Source organism: Hippopotamus amphibius, chromosome 8, assembly GCF_030028045.1.
Source record: "Hippopotamus amphibius kiboko isolate mHipAmp2 chromosome 8, mHipAmp2.hap2, whole genome shotgun sequence".
In the NCBI taxonomy this organism is placed as follows: domain Eukaryota; kingdom Metazoa; phylum Chordata; class Mammalia; order Artiodactyla; family Hippopotamidae; genus Hippopotamus; species Hippopotamus amphibius.
The window spans coordinates 130,312,612-130,331,144 of NC_080193.1; the positions used below are offsets into that span (position 1 = coordinate 130,312,612).

At 40.9% G+C, this 18,533-nt stretch overlaps 1 protein-coding gene across 2 annotated transcripts in view; it reads right to left on the reverse strand.

The window, feature by feature from the left end:
• Positions 1-4,180: 4,180 nt before the first annotated feature.
• Positions 4,181-18,533, reverse strand: part of GAD1 (glutamate decarboxylase 1) — a 40,054-nt gene continuing 25,701 nt past the window's right edge. Inside the window, exons 8-17 of one of the 2 annotated variants that reach the window (XM_057745336.1) lie at positions 18,120-18,235; positions 17,956-18,035; positions 17,677-17,731; positions 16,274-16,390; positions 15,041-15,105; positions 12,227-12,305; positions 10,929-11,078; positions 8,776-8,883; positions 7,206-7,295; positions 4,181-5,609 (exon numbers count right to left, since the gene is read on the reverse strand). In XM_057745336.1, the coding sequence (XP_057601319.1) occupies positions 5,436-5,609; positions 7,206-7,295; positions 8,776-8,883; positions 10,929-11,078; positions 12,227-12,305; positions 15,041-15,105; positions 16,274-16,390; positions 17,677-17,731; positions 17,956-18,035; positions 18,120-18,235 (1,034 nt within the window). In that variant the 3' untranslated portion in view covers positions 4,181-5,435. The remainder of the gene's footprint in view (positions 5,610-7,205; positions 7,296-8,775; positions 8,884-10,928; positions 11,079-12,226; positions 12,306-15,040; positions 15,106-16,273; positions 16,391-17,676; positions 17,732-17,955; positions 18,036-18,119; positions 18,236-18,533) is intronic. The other variant, XM_057745338.1, reaches the window with a different exon arrangement.

The window sequence follows — 18,533 nt, forward strand, 5'->3', positions numbered from 1 at the left end:
GCAAAAATTTTAGGCCAAGGGATGGAAAATGTGCATTGCTGATTGACGTGCAACTTGGTTTGACCACTCTGCTTTACGCAGTCAAGTTCAACAAGTACTCTATGACCCAGCAATTTCACTTCTAAGTATTAAACCTTAGAAAAAATTTTGCACACGAGCACCATGAAACAAGTGCAAAGAATGCTCGTAGAGGAAAACAGTAAGAAGGTTCCTCAAAAAGCTAAAAATAGAGTTGCCATATGATCTTGCAATCCACTCCTGGGCATATACATGGAGGGAACTATAATTCAAAAAGATACATGCATCCCAATGTTCATAGCAGCACTATTCATAATAGCCAAGACATGGAAACAACCTAAATGTCCACTGATAGATAAATGGATAAAGAAGACGTGGTACATACATACAATGAAATGCTACTCAGCCATAAAAAAGAATGAAATAATGCCATTTGCAGCAACATGGATGGACCTAGAGATTATCATACTAAGTGAAGTAAGTCAGACAGAGAAAGATAAATACCATGTTATTACTTATATGTGGAATCTAAAATATGACACAAATGAACTTATCTCTGAAACAGAAACAGACTCACTGACATAGAGAACAGACTGGTGGTGGCCAAGGGGGAGCGGGTTGGGAGAGGGATGGAGTGGGAGGTTGGGGTTAGCAGATGCAAACCATTATATATAGAATGGATAAACAGCAAGGTCTTACTGTATAGTATATGGAATTATATACAATATCCTGTGATAAACCACAATGGAAAAGAATATGAAAAAGAATGTATATATATGAATAACTGAATCACTTTGCTATACAGTAGAAATTAATACATTATAAATCAACTATACTTCAATAAATTTTTAAAAAACTAAAATAGAAAAAAAAGAATGCTCATAGCAACATTGTCCCTAAAGGCAAAAACTGGGGGAAAAAAATCATATATCCACCCTCAATAAACCAACTTAAGTATATTCATGCCAATGAAATAACATCACAGCCATAAAAGTGAATGGAATACAGCATCATCAAAGGTGACTCTCAAAAACATGAGGCTGCCACATAAGGCTGTGCTTGCTGGTTATAGGAGTGTTGCTCAGTAGGTGCTAGAATCTATTACATGCTCCACATACCAAGCTGAACACAGTGGCACAGGGATGCCTATCCCTGAAGGAAGGGATGCCTTTAAGGTTTTTTTAATTGCCCAAAGGCTCTTTATGGGTTAGCTCGGGCCCTAAAAAATCATAATGTTGAATAGGACAAGTCAGAAGTGTGTATGTTCTATAATATTCCATTTATATAGGGTGCAAAACCAAATAAAACTAAACAATAATGATTCATGTACCTGTGTTAGAACTATATAGAAAAACAAGAGAGTGATTAACATAGAAATCAGAATAGTGATTATTTCTTGGGGAAAGGAGAGCATCCATTTACGGAAGAGTTCATGATGGGGTTGGAGAGCTCTTAAGGTACTGATGATGCTCTATTTCTTTGCCTGAGCAGTGGGCACTCAAGCATTCTGTTATCATCATTCTTTATCCTATACATGTATATTTTAAAAGCCCTCTTTATGTAATTCACATAATTGATTTTAAATAAAGGAGATTCCACTCAAGAGGACTGCCTGGAGAAGGGGTACCAACATAAAGTCTGGACAGGGTAGCTTGCCAGGGGCCCAAGGCTGAGAGTCTGAGTCCTAAGTGGTTACAGGAGGAGAGACTTTGATGCCTCATGTGCAATGGGGTGGGGGACTCCAATGGGATCCTTCAAAAGTGCTCCATGAAAAAGCAAATTAAAACCACAACAATATACCGCTATTAGAGTAAAAACAATACAAAACAAAATGTCAATACAAAAACTTGTACACAAATATTCATAGTAGGTAGTGTTATTTGTCCTAGTCAAAAAGTGGAAACAACCCCAATGTCCATTAACTGATGAATGGATAAAAAAAATGTGGTATATCCGTACAATAGAATGTTATTCAGCAATGAAACGGACGAATTACTGATAAATGCTACATCATGATGAACTTTGAAAACCTTGAAACCGGTCACATGTGGTCACAAAAGACCACAGATTGTATGATTCCATTTATATGACATATCTAGAACAGGCAAATCTATAGACAGAAAGCAGAATAGTGGCTTCCAAGGGCTGGAGAGGATGTGTGTGGGGGAATGAGAAGTGTCTGCTAGTGGGTATGAGGTTTCTTTGTGGGATGATTAAAATGTTCTAAAACTGATTGTGGTGATGGCTGTAGTATGCATAGTCTACAAGCCAGAGAATTGCACACTTTAAATGGATGGATTCCATGGCAAGTGAAATATATTTCAGTAAAGCTGCAACAACAACAAAAAGAATGGCTAAAATTTTTAAAAATTGACAATACCAAAAGTCAGCAAAAATACAGAGCAACTGGAAGATTTGTGCATTGCTACTGAAAACGCAAAATGGTACAGCCACTTTGGAACTAGTTGGTTTCTTATAAACATACTCTTATCATATGATCAAGCAATCTCACACCTAGTTATTTACCCAGGTTAAATGATAACCTATGTTCGCACAAAAATCTGTACACTTTTACAGTGGCTTTATTTTTAACTGCCCCAAACTGCAAACAACCCAAATTTTCTTCTATAAGGGAATGGATAAATAAAACTAACATTCATATCAATGGAATACTATACAGTAAGAAAAGGAATGAACAAATGATACACACAACATGGATGAATTCCAAATGCACTGTGTTAAGTGAAAGAAGCCAGACTCAAAAAGTTACATATTATGTGATTCTATTTACAAAATGGGAAAAGCAAAACTCTAGAAACAGACAAGTCAGAGGTTGCCAAGAACCAGGGATTGAGGAAGGTGCTATACACAAAGAATATGGGGGAGTTACTGATGTGATGGAACTGTTCTAGGTATTGTGGTGGTTACATGACTGAATGAGTTTATCAAGACTCACAGAACACTGTACTTTAATTATATCTTCATAAAAAAATAAACCATTCCCTCAAAATATTGTCCCATGAGAAAAAAATCTCGGACCAGGGGCCCTTATGCCAGATGCCAATTTAACAGTTACCAAAAATTGTGCCTTTGTTAATTTGACTCCTTCTTCCCCTAGACCTGAAGCTAGATGGGAAAATACAGTAGCTAGGGAGTAGAAATGAGCTGAAAGAGTAAAAAAAGAAGCTGACTTTATCCCACCTCCAACCTCACACCCCTCCCCCCACCCCTGCCACTGGATTGAAGCCGGAAACAGTACCAGAGGGAGGAAGAGGAGGAACTCTATATTGTATACAAATTTAAGGTCTTGCTTATTACATTGAGCTGGACGTTGAGTTGCTAAAATGGGACTGTTCTTGTGACTGAGAGGCCAGGAAAGCTATAGGATGGACCTGAATGCAAACAGAGGCGTGGAAAGAATCAGCCCGCAGAGGGTATCTGAAGGAACAGTAAGAGAAAGAATAAAGTGACTTTATGACCACCTCCTTACGGAGTCCAGTTTGTTTAATACAATGGTTGCTTGTGCAATCAGTATGTTAATTACAAATGACTCATTTAATCCCTACGAGTGTCAAACAGGGAACGCCTTGTATTCCAAATGAGTGAGATAGTATTCTCATAGTTTAACAGAATATCGTAGAAAATGTACCCTATTTCATAATAATCTATCACCAAAATATATTTCCTGAGCAAGTGAACTGGGCCCACTGCACAAGCATAAGCAGCAGGAAGGCACAATTCTGTACTCTTAGAGGTATTCAGACACCACAGACACCAAGTGATGAAAGATCCCCACGAGAAGGAAAACTCGTCTGCCATGCACACCTCGGCAACCCTAGTGCTCGAACAGCGCCTGCTGCAGGGGAAGAAAGCATTTGTTGAATAACCATGAATAAAACTCCAAGATGCGGGTAGGAAAATGAAACGCAGGAATGGCTCCTCTTTTTCCAGGTGTGAACTGCAAATTTCACTTAATTAGAATCCCACTGATTTTTAGGTAAGGGGCTTGGGAACCTAAGACCGTGGGTTGATTCCCAACTTCATTAAGGTACTGAACATCACTGAAAGTCAGCTTAGTGGGGAGTGAATGGGCTGTGGTGATCTTAGTAACTATAACTAGAAACCTCTCTTTCTGCATGAAACACATACTGAAGGAAAATTTTGTTCAGATTCTCCATGGAGAACATTTTTATTTATTTATATTCTTCTTGCATACTCTAAAACGCACAGTGTGAATTTCCTTTCTTCAAAAACAGTTGTGAGCCTGGTCAGTTTATCTGAGATCTTCAGAAGGTCTTCGGAAACATTGCCTTAGGTTTGTGCTAAGCAAGTCACAGAGATTGGTCATGAACTACTACAAAATTACAGGAGATCTAGTTATTATCCAACAGTTACTAGAAAAGCGTAGAGAACACCAGACATACAGCCAGACAGAGAGGGTAATAGAAGAGCAGATGCTATGTAAGTAACGGGATTTCCATATATACGACGTTATGTACAATATCAGAATTCTCTTACAGACAGTAAACTTATACTTAAATCATTATTTTAAGGGCACTCTAATAAAAATACAAGTCTCACTAATTTTAATCTTTTCTCTTTGGCTCACAAGTGCACGAAAATACCATAAACAGTTTCAGAACTTACTGCATTAATATATAAATAAGATACATTAAAAATGGGAAGAAAATACAAGACGTCTCTTTAACATGGTAAATCTCTGAATATAAATAAGCAAATATTTCTTTTACCTACAGTTAAGCAGTCATTAAAATCATTACATGTGTTCTTCCCCTTCGCCCCAGGTCAGACAACAGAAATATACACAATCTACATTTTAATCTCTAAAATTACAGCAATAGCACAACTGAAACTATGACTCTGCTATTGTTTTCCCCTAACAGGATCCTAATAGGGAGGGTGGGACTCTTGTCACCCAGTGGCACTTTTTCTCATCCATCATCACTTCAGGTGGGAGAAATACCGACAATGAAGTCAACTCCTGCCGACAGCATTTCCCTTGGTCCCCGGCACACGGTACTTTGAAAAACATCTTTCCTGGGGTTGTTGGGCAAGCTGGTTTGCAGCATGTTTGGCCCCTCAGTAACTGCTGAAGGCAAAGTGAATTCTCTTGGAGTGGGAGACATGCTGTGCTCTATTACTAAGCCACGCTCACTATACATATATTTATAGAGAGAGGTATATATAAATGTACATATATTCTGTGCTCCTAATGTGCAACTTTTGAAAAAGGACATTATTTCCTACTAACTCTAACAAGCTTAAGTAAGGTTTTAACAGTATTCTTCAGGATATTATGTTTTCCCTCAATGAAATGGCCTATGTGTTTCAGCAACATATAGAGGTTGTTCTAGAGTGCCAGAGGGGAAAGGACGTCCATGTTCTATGGACAGCAATTACAGATCCTGGCCCAGCCTCTCTATCTCCTCAACGAGGAAGTCGATATCGGACTGGGTAGCGGCTGGGTTGGAGATGACCATCCGGAAGAAGTTGGCCTTGTCCCCCTGAGGCTGGTAGCCAACCATGGTCGTGCCAGACTCCATCATCAGGGCTTTGATTTTCGGGGCCACCTTGTGAGGGAAAACACAAAAGAAAACTCAAGACTGATACTAATACCACGCTCTTTCTCACAATGCAACCCACTTCTTCGTTGGAAAAAAGAGCAATTTGCTTTTTACTACTTGTACAAGTTTCTTCAGTGGCTAATATCTAATGACTAATTTTTTAAACTGACGTGTAGTTGATTTACAACGTTGTGGTAATTTCAGGTGGATAGCAAAGTGATTCAGTTATACACACACATATATATTCTTGTTCAGATTCTTTTCCACTGTAGGTTATTAGAGGGTATTGAATGTAGTTCCCTGTGCTATACAGTAAGACCTTGTTGTTTCTCTATTTTATATACAGTAGTTTGTATCTGCTAATCCCAAACTCCTAATTAATCCCACCCCCGCCTCCTTTCTCCCTTGGTAACCATAAATTTGTTTTCTATGTCTATGAAGTCTGTTTCTGTTTTGTAAGTTTATTTATGTCATTTTTTTTAGATTCCACTTTCACATTCCATATGATATTTGTCTTTCTCTGTCTGACTGACTTCACTTAGTATGATAATCTCTAGGTTCATCCATGTCACTGCAAATGGTATTATTTCATTCTTTTTTATGGCTAAATAATATTCCATTGTATATATACACCACATCTTCTTTATCTATTTATCTCTCTATAGATAGATTGCCTCCTTCAGGTTGCCTCCATGTCTTGGCTATTGTAAATACTGCTGTTATGAACATTGGGGTGAATGTATCTTTTCAAATTAGAGTTTTCTCTGGATGTATGCTCAGAAGTGGGAATGCTGGATCATATAGTAACCTTATTTTTGGTTTTTTTAAGCAATCTCCATACTGTTCTCCATAGTGGCTGCACCAATTTACATTCCCACAAACACTGCAGGAAGGTTCCCTTTTCTCCACACCCTCTCCAGCATTTATTATTTGTAGGCTTTTTGATGATGGTCTCTATCGGCGATTTAAGTCTACACAATCACACATTCCTACATAAGGTACCACGCAACTGAATTTTGAAAGTCAGACATAGGACAATGATAATAAAGTCAAAATCAAAAACAAAAATGAAAAATTCACATGGGCAACAACACAAATGAAGGCTTCTGTATAACCCAGCACCTAGGATACTGTCGGCACATGGCCTCTGCTCGACAAATATTTATTGAATGGTTAGATGAATGAAATATTATATAAATTAAATGCAGTACAAACAACCATAAGTAATATAAAACTACATATAGAAACCAACAACTAGAATGAATCAGCATTAGAGTAGACTTGAACTTAGTAAAAGATATTTTAACAGACATAGTTTAATATGAAAGTTCCTAGGAACATGTATATTATTCAACAACTGCCCTGCATATGACCCCTGCAATGACGAATACCAACCTGAGGCAGGGGTGCATCCCTCAGAGCTTCCCACTGATCTGAACCACAGCAAGAGGACAATTTAGACCCAAGAAGACTATAACAAGATGTCTCCCTACCACCCCAAGCCTTTAGCTTTTGTTTCTTTTCTGTTAGAAAGACATGTTAGAGTGAGGATGCTCTGACCAGCCAGAGGAACTGCAGAGGATTAGATGAGAGATTCCATACCTTGTGCAGTTTTTCCCGTCGCTCAGGGCTATCTGGAATGCCCCTGAGGCTTTGTGGAATATACCAGAAACAGACGTTCGTATGCTCAGGCTGCGGAGATTTTCACAAACAAGCATGCACACAAACAAAACAGAAAAATATGAGAACTTGAGAGAAAGCTGTCCCCAAACCTCTAAGGGCCCTTGGTGGAAGTCTCTCAGATAGAAAAAAAAAGAAAAGAAAAGAAAAGCCTTTTTTTAAAGGCTTCATATTACTTCTGTACTTAGGCGAACAAACCCTGATCAATTCCATCTATCTGGCAAGAGAGCTGTTTCTCGTAACCCATTTTCTAGATGACTAAAATTACCCACCATTCAACGCTGAAATGTTAAAAAAAAATTACATTTGGGTCGTTTTAAAAAAGGGTATTACCGTCTTCCCATTTTGTAGTGCCTCATTTCTAGAAGATGCTCAAAACACAGTTAATTTTATTGGAACTTAATACTTTGAGTTTATCCTATTGATACTCAACCTTCTCTTGACGACTCAGGATTATCATAGTGAACATCAGTACTGGTTCTAAACCGAAAGACAGGGCTTATTGAGATGCCTAGAACTGTTTAGTGTTCCTGCCCTAAAGACTCTCATGCTTTTTGAGTCCTTCTGTATTCTTGCTATAGTTTTTCAGTTTCCTCTCTAGCTGCTGTCTGCCATCACTGTGCCTGCCTCTCTCAGTCTAGAGACATCACATTTGTTTTAATCTGCTAGTAGAATGATTAAAATAGTGTAAATGATGAGAGAGGGGCCCCAGAGGTGAAATGCACGAGCACTGTATGATCAATTTGAACTGCCCAGGGCTCTCTTCTGCTCATTTGGTGACTCTCCAGTGTGTTCCTAGTAGTTTAGGTGCCTGATAAATAGACTGAATTGAATGTAGGTGGTGTTTCATTACACTGAATGATGAGTGGATTTCCTTTTGTTCAGCACTGGCTCCTATTCCAACTTTATTCAGCTGTGAGCTTCAGTAGGGCAAAGACAGTACCTGTTTTGGTCACTATGCTATAATCCAGCTCCTGGCCTGGGGCACGGCACACAGCAGGCACTCAGCCAACACTGCTATGACAAGTACCTTACTGTGTGCAATGTGGATCTGAACTCAAGGCAGAGACAACTGCATCTTGCTCTCTTCATAATGAATCTATTGTAAAGTAGAAATTCACTTTAGAACCAGTCTTGGAAGACAAGGATATACCCACCCTGTAAGCTTCTTGGAACGGCGGAACACTTTAGCATGGAGCTACAGCACCATCATAAGACCCAAGAATGATACAGGATTCAGACCTGCCACAGAAAGACCTCTTGTCTACGAAGGGCTGGCTGAGAACTACATCTTTTTACAAGAGGTGAAGGGGAAAAGTCATCCCAATGTTACCAGAAGAAACAGTCGTGGACACACAGGGAATTAAATGAACACTGCAGAGAATGAAAATTCAGAAGCAGCTTCTGGCAATGTGGGACACCACAGCTTCAGGAGTTTCCCTCAATAGAGTTTCCAGAAATGCTATACATCTAGTCCAAGATGACAACTTACCTCACCATCAAAAACCATCTCAAATTCTTCTCTGTTTTTAATTTTGGCATAGAGGTATTCCGCCAGCTCCAAGCATTTGTTGATCTGATTTTCAAAGCCCACTGTGCCCTGTTTTTAAAAAAAAAAAGTCATGCTTGTGAGAGGTTGAACTTCCCTGTGATGGCATTGAGGGCTATGTTGTCTTTGTCTATCGAAATATACGTAAGAGCATTCTCGGAGATGGTTAGCAAGAACCATCTCATTAAACATATGGCTTTCTCACGGCTCTGCATGCGATAAAGTAAAGTGTGCCTCATCTCCTTTGAAGGCACTCTAGTCTCTGGGCAGTTATTCTCAATAGGGCTTTTAGCCTCTTGCTAGTAATTCACAGCCTGGATCCGAAGCCCATTTCTGGTTTGCGACCCAAACTGTCGTCTATGGACTGAGGCCAGCCCACAAACTGTAACCGGTCCATGATAAGATCAGTCCAGAAATTAAGATGAACAGTAAGAAAGCTTCATGGCCATTTGACAGAGTAAGTTTATGTCTACTGAATCTCATTTTTAAAATCGATGTTTATACTTTGTATGGCTTTTTATTTCACCTTTCCAGCAATTCATCTTTATTGTATTGGTCTGTGATGGGTTGAAAAAAAAACCCAACTGGTTCTACACCTCAGATAATTGGGGAAATACTATTTTAGAACCCACCTTCCCCAACAGGAAGTCCTGGCCAAACACATCCCCTCACTCCCAGGCAGGCTACCGGCTACATAACACGGTATTACCCCTTTTTGGTGACAGGCAGGCAGGCAGATGGGGACGCACTGGTCTCAGGATGTGCCCTGAGATTTCAGTAGCTCCAACTATTGACAAACTGGTTGACGTGAGTTTCCAAAGCCAGCGTGGCTGATTAGTAACAGCCATGTGGGTTGTTGAGTGGGTTGGTGTTAACAGGGAGAACAGACGCGTGAGGCTTGTGAGTTGCTAATGTGCCTGGGCAGAGTCCAACACTGGCAAAGCAGCAGTCACCGCTGAGCATGGCCTGGGCCAGTCCACTTTCCTCTGGGGAATGAAGCCTGCACCAGGGTCCCACCTTGGTAACCAATACACTGTGAGCCAAACGTGCAGCAGACGGTTCAAGCGCTTATTGTTAGGTAAAATCAAGGCACAAACTACTGAGACAGGCCATGTGGTTATTACATGTCTGAATAATAGGGCTCTTTCTCTTGTTGCAATTTATGGCTATTTATATGCTTAAAATTCCTATGATTACTTTGTGGTAGGAATCAAATTCCAACAATTTCTATATTAAGACAAAATGACTTATTGAGAAAAAAAACCAATAATCCATCAAATTCTCCCTACGGAAAAAACACTGGGCTAGATGTCTAGCTAGAAACCCTTTTTGTTTTGGTGTTAGTCAACCCAATCCTAAATGTGGAAATTTGTGAAAATTAATTTACAGTAGATAAATAAAAACAATGGTTGCTATATAAAGCTGTGAAATCAAAATTGCCCTTATTTGACTGCATACAAATACTTTTGAAATAAATAGTCACATGGAATTCCTCTCCCTCACCCCCAATTTGGGGGAAATTTCAATAATTTGCTTTTTTTTCTAGACACAGAAATGCAACCTTAAAGAATGATGAATGCAGACATAGCATGCCTCAGTCTAGGATTTCTTAGAATAAAATATGCATTTTCTAGAAGAGGGTATAAAAGTACACATAATGGGAAAGCCATTATTTAAATAGAACTTAAAACTGTCATATATATCCCATGATCCAAGTCCTCATAAAGAAACTCAGGGTTCTGCACAGAATAATGCAGTAATTTTATCTTTTTCTCTACATCTGCACTAAATAATTTCAGCATCCCTAAGGATAGCTTTGGAAGTCCTTATCTTGGCAAAATTTTTAGTGCTTATAAGAGAAAGTTATAAGAAAATGTCATGCTAATTCAAATTGAGGAGACTGAATGGAAGGAGAGAGAATTTGACATAAGGGATAAAGTAATTTCATTCGCAAACAGAGAAAATAGTTAACTCAATTATCTAAATATTGATTATGCACATAATGAATTATGTGTGATATATCTTTGCTTCTCTTTTGCCAGCTAGCCTGTGCAAATTACATTTATGCTCTATTCCCTGAATGCCCTCCTTTGTACCTTTGCTTTCCACATCAGCCAGAACTTGAAGATGTCCACGTGGCGGCCACACTGAATGGCCTTATCCCCAGTGTCGTAGGAGACATCATACTGCTTGTCTGGCTGGAAGAGGTACCCTGCACACATCTGGTTGCATCCTTGGAGGATACCCTGTCATGGAAATCAAGACAGGTGTGCATCTGTATTCACAGGGCGGAGGTGTGGATGGTTTTGAAACAGGGCAGGCTGGACCTGGGGTCACATACTACCTTTCTTCTAATGTCTCATGAGGCCTTGTACTTGTTCTGATGTCCTTCTCCAAAACCACCTTTGGAAAAAGCTTTGCCCCTTCTCCTCTGTCACTTGGATTGGAAAACAATTTTTGTCTCAGATGCCAACAACAAGGGCCCACCCTACTGTCCCTCTAAGGAGCATCTGGAAATGTGTTTGGGTGTTTTGAGTTATTTCACAGACTGGAAGTGCTATGGCTTTCAGTCGGCAGGGGTCGGGGATATAAACTTCCTGTAGAGGATGGGACAGTCTCATGCGTGGAAGAATTTTCCTCCTGCAAAGTGTCCCTGAAAAAGTGTTCCAATCCTTTGCAGGACCTCTTATGAAGTTAACAGGCACTCTGCTTAGGAGTGGAGTAAGGAGCTTGTGCAGGTACTGGCCTCCGCAGGTTGGTGACAAGCTTTTGGGGATGCCTCCATGGGCAAAAGCTTTACTGGAGGAACAGTGCTCTCCAGGGCAGGGTCCTATTATTAGATTCTTGAGAAGAGAATATGCTACCTGTTGTTCTAAGAGCATTTATCAGTGTGGTGTCATGGTTAAAAACTCAAGCTTTGGAGCCAGATTACCCAAGTCTGAAACCTGGCTCTGACATTTGCTAGTTTGGGCAAGTTACACAACTATTTTCATTTACAGAAGCTTTCTGGTCAACATTTCTTGTTGCCCTAAGTTGACATTTGTAGTTGTGGTTCGAGTAATTTGTTTCAGCTCTTGGGACCACAGATTCATGCTAAGAACTTGCGGTATGTTCCAGTGACCACTTTCTGTCCTCACCGAGGTGAGAGTTGGGAGCTCACCCAACACTCTCACTTTTGTTTGAACAAATATGAAGGAATGTGGAACGAAATAATGCCCTTGTAGTTTCTGTCAGTGGCGGGGCCCTGAAGGCTGAACAAGGAAGAAGGGCCCAGGGGGTCTGTCAATCTTGTGATTTCCTCAACCAGTACTGTAAAAAGACCCCCTGCTTTTCTCCTCTCATGCCTTCTAAAATGTGTGCAGGCCCCCAGCTCATCTTTGAGGGCAGGACAGACCTTTTCCTTGACCAGAATGGCGGAGCACTGCAACAGCACGCCCATCATCTTGTGAGGGTTCCAGGTGACTGAGTTGGCCCTGAAAGAAACATGTGATATACTCTGAGGAGAAGGTGTAGGAGTCAGCAAGAAGCAACTGCCCTCTTGAGGAAAACATCACCCACTGCAACTCAAGTCAATACAAGTTTCAAAACCTAGTCCCCTAAATTGACTAATCAAGTGGTAAACAAATATTTTGGCAGGCAGTCTCAGAGTTCTAAGTGGCAGACTGCTTCTTCTAAATAACTGCTAGTAATACTAGCTAACATTTATGAAGAGCATTTATTATGTGTCCTATTGTTCTAAGAGCGTTACAGGCATTTTATCAGTGTGGTGTCATGGTTAAGAACTCAAGCTTTGGAGCCAGATTACCCAAGTCTGAAACCTGGCTCTGACATTTACTAGTTTGGGCAAGTTACACAACTCCTTTGTGCCTCAGTTTTCCTCTCTGTAAAGTGGGGAGAATAGTATCTACCTCAAGGAACTGAATAAAGGGTAAAATGAGTTAGTAAATATATAATGCTAATAACCATCCCTGGAATGCTTAATTCTCACAAAAACCCTATCATATAGGGACTATTATCACCTCTATTTTAGATGGAGAGACTAAGGCACAAAAAGGGTTCAATACATCACCAAAGTCACACAGCTGGGAAGTATTGTAGCCAAGATTCAAGCTCAGGGAGTCTAACTGCCAAGCCAGTGTTTATAACCTCTCCACCAGACTGCCTCCCTCTAGGCAACATACTCGGATTCTTTCTGCTTTCCTGTTCTTACTTATAAATTGGACCGGTGATGCTAACCTACCTGCTTATAAGATAGTATGAAGACTGACACATAAAAGCAAGTATCAATTGGACAATTCTAGACTTTGACTACTTAGCAGTGTTGTTTAAATGCTAAATAAACATAATCTTGCCTGTTTGGGATGCAATGATAGCTTAACAAGCATGATCTCCTAGCAACTGCATCACTCTGTCAGACACAATCAAATGGTTAAGGAGCACCCTAGCTAGGACACACTAGCTAAGTGTAATGTATGATGATTAAAACTTGGATAACTCCTTTCCAATGGCCTAGCTCACAGCTGGGCTCTGTGCATTAATACCTGTGAAGGATGTTCTCCCCAGACATAGCAATTGGCTTGGAATTATACCGCCTTTGCTCTCCCTGGAGCTGAATTACTGCTGTGAATTTTTAACCTCTTGATCTTGCTTAGGGCCGTTAGAGGGAAAATAATTAAATTAGGGTATACGTGACTATAGGTGTACACTGTATTTCAAGGAAAAGAAATAAAGCCTTGATATATTGATACTTCCCCCACGTGCATAATAAAGAAAACCTTTATGGAAGGGACTTGTGAAAAGTTCTAAGAAAAGTTGACTAAATGTTCATCTCATTAAAAAGCATCAGTGTCAAGCCTTATTTAGAAGGTAGTGAATTTAATCCATTTTCTCATTGCTATAATTCACTGAATCATTAAACAATCATACAGAGATCTCATGAAATGTCTTAAATTAAATGTTTTTTTGAATGCCCTAAAGGTCTGAAGCAAATGATTCTTTGGTGCTACAAAGGGAAAGTAATAAGACATGATGTGGATTCAATTTCCTTCAGAAGATATATGTACTTTAAAAATGTTAGAAGAGAAAAAGTCTGGTACAAAATGTTTCCAGTGTTCCTTGACTCAAAGATGGAAAATGGAAATTTCCCAGGAAATCTAAAGTGCAGTTGGACTGGTTCATCTACATTTAAGATCTTGTTCTCCAAGGTAAGGGTCATATAACTATGCTTCAACGAGTCAGTCTCACTCTCTTCGATACTGGCCTTTCAAAACCAAAACGCAAGGGAAGAGGCACAGGAGAGGTAACGAACACTCAAGGCACTGGAGCGTTTCCCCCGATGCCTGCTCCCCATCCACCTCTCTACCCTCAGTCTGCTCTTACTGCTTTCACTTTGCTGCAGCCACGCTGGCCTCTGTGATGGTCCTTCCTCCAACTTGCCAAGAACAGTCCTACCTCAGGGCCTTTGCATCTATCCTTTCCGCTGCCTGGAATATTCTTCCTTGTATTCACGCTTCCTGTCTCCCTTCATCCCAGTACCTGCTGAAACGCCACCTCTGCAGTAAGGCCTCCGACTACCCTGTCTAAAATAGCATGCCCTTGTATGGGGACCGGGGCTGTATGAGAAATCTCTGTACTTTCTACTCAATTTTGCACTGATCTTAAAACCCTAAAAAATAAAGTTTTTTAATTAAAACAAAATAAAATAAAATAGCATGCCTTGGCAGATGAAATATCTCTTTGTTTATGAGACAAGTAAGTTAGGCAAGCTGAGTGTCCTTTTCTCAGCTTAATGGGAAATGTAAGCTTAGTGAGAAAGAAAAATGAAATAGATCAGCACCTCTTTCTGTGCCCTTGACAAACTCCCATTTAGCCTCCAAATCCCCACACTGGTAAGTCTCTCTCCTCTCCCACTCGGGCACCTTGCAATCACATCTATTGTTGAGCATATCATGTGGGTGGTAACTATTTGTACCCTTTTTTTGTCTTTCTAAGTCATGAACTCATTGAGGCGAGAACTCATTTGACTGGGAAATCCATAATCTCTGATGTCCCAGCGCTTGGCATACAATAAGTGCTCAATAAGTGCCTGCTGAACAAAAGTGAGCTTAGACTGAATAAGATGTTGGGAATCAGGGCAGGGACGTTAGGGACCCAGCGGCACGTCGCGTTGCGTGGCCTGAATGGAGGAGGCCCTGTGCTCAGCTCTTACCTTTCTATGCCGCTGAGTTTATGGCGGTGCTTCCGGGACATGAGCAGCCCGCCCCCCCAGGCAGCCTGTGAGGACAGAGAAAGGAGAGGGAGAGGGAGCAGCGACACCGAGGAGTCCAGGCCCGGACACGCCACACCTCTAGCAAAACATGAGCAAGAGTGTAAGCGGCGAAAAACGTAAGCGTCTCTGACAAAAGGAACCCACCCTGATGGTGCTACCAGGGGCAGCTGTAATTACTCAACGTTTATCACTCCTTCAAAAGTTCCTCCAGGTTAACGTCAGAGTCGCCGGGCAAGTGATACAGGTAAATGGGAGCTGAGACGGTGGTGCTGAGACCCAAGGCCCAAAGTGCTTTGAGAGCCAGGGACACTTGAGAAGCCCATGGTGAGGGGGCCTCCAGGAGCAACACAAAGGACTAGAGGCTGCTGTCTGATTCTGCCCAGAGTAGAATTCTAAGGGCTCCTGAAAAACGCAGAAGGCAGCAGCCCTGGTGGGCTTGGAGGGCCCACAACCACTCCTGCCACGACAAGACATTTTTGTGGGTCCCCTGATGCACGCTGACCTAATAGCTTGGGACACCATGTGACACAAGAACAGCCTTTGTTATCATTTGTCCAAAAGCAGGGAAAATCACCCCATTGCCTAGTTGTGAGAAGATAAACCCACAAGAGAATGGAGAGAGAAAAAGGAAAAAACATATCCAGTCACATATGTGAAAATGTACCCCTTATGTTCCTAGGAAAATTTGGAACTAAATCTCTTAATTGATAACATCTTCCATATACTGCCTTATTTTTCCTATATCTACCAGATATGCATTTCTTTCTTTCTTTCTTTTTGAAGAAAAGTGTCCTAGATGGCTGGACTGAAGGCAGACAGCTGAGTGCCCAGATTCAGATTCATGGCCACTTTCTGTATGCTGTATCTTACATTTTTTCCCTCTGAAATCAGTTGTATTTCACTCCGTAGACATTTCTTCAGACAAAAGCGTCTGGGAAAGTGATAGAGATGAAATTCTAGGATGAATCACAAAGGACAGCAATTGGCCAGTAAGGACTGGGTGAGCCCCAGAGGATGCACAGGCCTGTGGTGTGCACCTGTTGTGAATGGCCTGCTGGGGGCCAGAGAAATGTGATGGGGAGAGAGGCGATGGGAGTAGCTGCAGGCAAATCATAAAGCAGAGCCGCTTCCACCCCTCCAAGGGACTGGGCTACTCTGAGTTATAGCACTTACATCGACATGCAGCCAGAGGTTGTACTTCTCACATACATCTGCAATCTCCTGTATTGGATCAAAAGCGCCATAAACAGTAGTGCCGGCAGTTGCATTGACATACAGAGGAATGTATCCCTATAATGTAAGAGGGACAGGCTGATTAGTCTTTCTAACCTCCTTCCTCTCCACATGAAGGGGAAGAATTATAGTCACATTTATTTCCGATGGAGAAGAGCTAAGCTGGTGTGGTGTTAGATACTATACCCAGCACTATTCTCTGTTGGCTCATTCACTCATTCCTTCATTTATTCAACAAATATTTTTTGAATGACATTCATGTACCAGGCCCTGTTGTGGATGCTGAGAATACAGCAGTGAGCACAAAAGACAAATATTTCTATCCTCGTGGAGTTTGCGTTCTAGTGGGGAGTGACCGGAAATCAATCAAAATTAAATGAGCAAAATAAACAGCATGTTTAGTAGTGATAAGTTCTATGGCAAACAATAAAGCAGGAAAGAGTAATAATAAGTGTTTGGAGTGATGGGCAGGTATCCGAATGTCATCCGGACATTCTACGTTTTAGAAGCTGTGCTGTTCTAAGTGTGTTGCTGTAATAATAATACTGAAATATTGTTTGGTTATTGAAAACAGGTCTATACACCATTTCCCTAAGAGTGGATACAGTAAAATTTTGGTGTGAACAAGAAATAAATGAGAAAGTGGAGAGCTCAGACAGGCTTGGGGAAATCTATAAGTCCTAGGAGCTCCCCCTCTGCCCCTTGCTCAGTCCTAGCGACATTTCTGCCCATCTCCTCTGCTGAGATCTGGGCAGACAATCATAGTTAGAGAAGGAGGTACGAGAATGTAACCAAAATAACAGTGAATTGGTAAATGGCCTGACAGCTACCTGGCAGTGCCTTGTCGCTATATCTGCTCTGTGCAATTTTTCTGTTTAATAGAATTTTTTGAGGGTGGATTCACCAAGTATCATGGGCCATCTGCCAGGGCATGGAAACAATTTGCTAACTAGAATTCTAACCTTAAATGATATTTGTTAAAATGAGATTATACCTAACAAGCAGCACGTGAAAACCTCAATTAGGCTGTATCTTCATAAGACTTGGATAGTGGATTTATTGAAGTACATTGAACTAATCATTTGGCACAATGAAGACAGAACAAGTGGTTTAATGACTGAATTTTTCCTTTTCCAAAAAAAGATTGATACTGTGTAGACACAGCTTTAAAGCCAAGTCATCACAAAAGTTGAAAATAAGCAAACAGCTGGAAAAGAATTTTAGAAACACAATAAAATTATCTCTTACATTATCAAAGACTTTTATTGTCTAGGGCAGAAAGGAGGTATTTTTAAAAATCTGTATTCACCATCTAAACTCTATGTATACCACAGAGTACATACCTTTTGCTTGGCTTCAAGAATTTTTGCCTCTAAATCAGCTGGAATTATCTTACCCCTGTAATTATTATAAAAGCAGAGAAATTAAAATGAAGAATCAATGAGATTGCACATGGAGAAAAACTATAGCAGCAGCAAAAAGTAATTTAATCGGATATTTTCAACAGACCATTAGCAGCTTGGCACACTGTACTGAGTCAGTCCTTAAGCACAATAAAACAAATTTAACAGATGAGCACATTTAATACATCAGGAACCCAATATTCACTCTCCCCTGCCTACCTTTCATTGCACTTTATCAAAATCACATTGTCGGTTCCAAAGCCAAGTGCAGCCCCAGCTTTCTTTATGGAATAGTGACTCTGCAACAAACAGAGGCTGGAGGTTAGATGTTAGAGAGTCCCTTGGAAAACACCACAATCCATGAGCAAGAGCACCCAACTCACGTGTTCTGAAGTGAAGAGGACCAGCTTGGGTACCGCCGCCATGCCCTTTGTCTTAACTTCCGGGAAGTACTTGTAGCGAGCAGCCATGATGCTGTACATGTTGGATATGGCTCCCCCTATTGGCAAGGAGACACATTGGGAGCTGCTGGGACGCCCTCATCAACTGTTTCTAACAACAAAGGCTGACATGGTGTCTCGAGAGACAAGGGAGGTCAGAAAGGGGAAGGACAATATCCTGATAGGTTTTGTTGGCTTCCCTATTGCCAGGGCTTCCCTCTGGCCCCTTCACCCTAAAAGTACAAATAATCACACTCATTACCAAAGCCATCTAGGCAATTTGGCTGGAGGTGATTCACGTACTCTGGTGCATGTCCCACCTGAAGGCTAGACAACAGCAGCGGCTGCAAAGAGAGA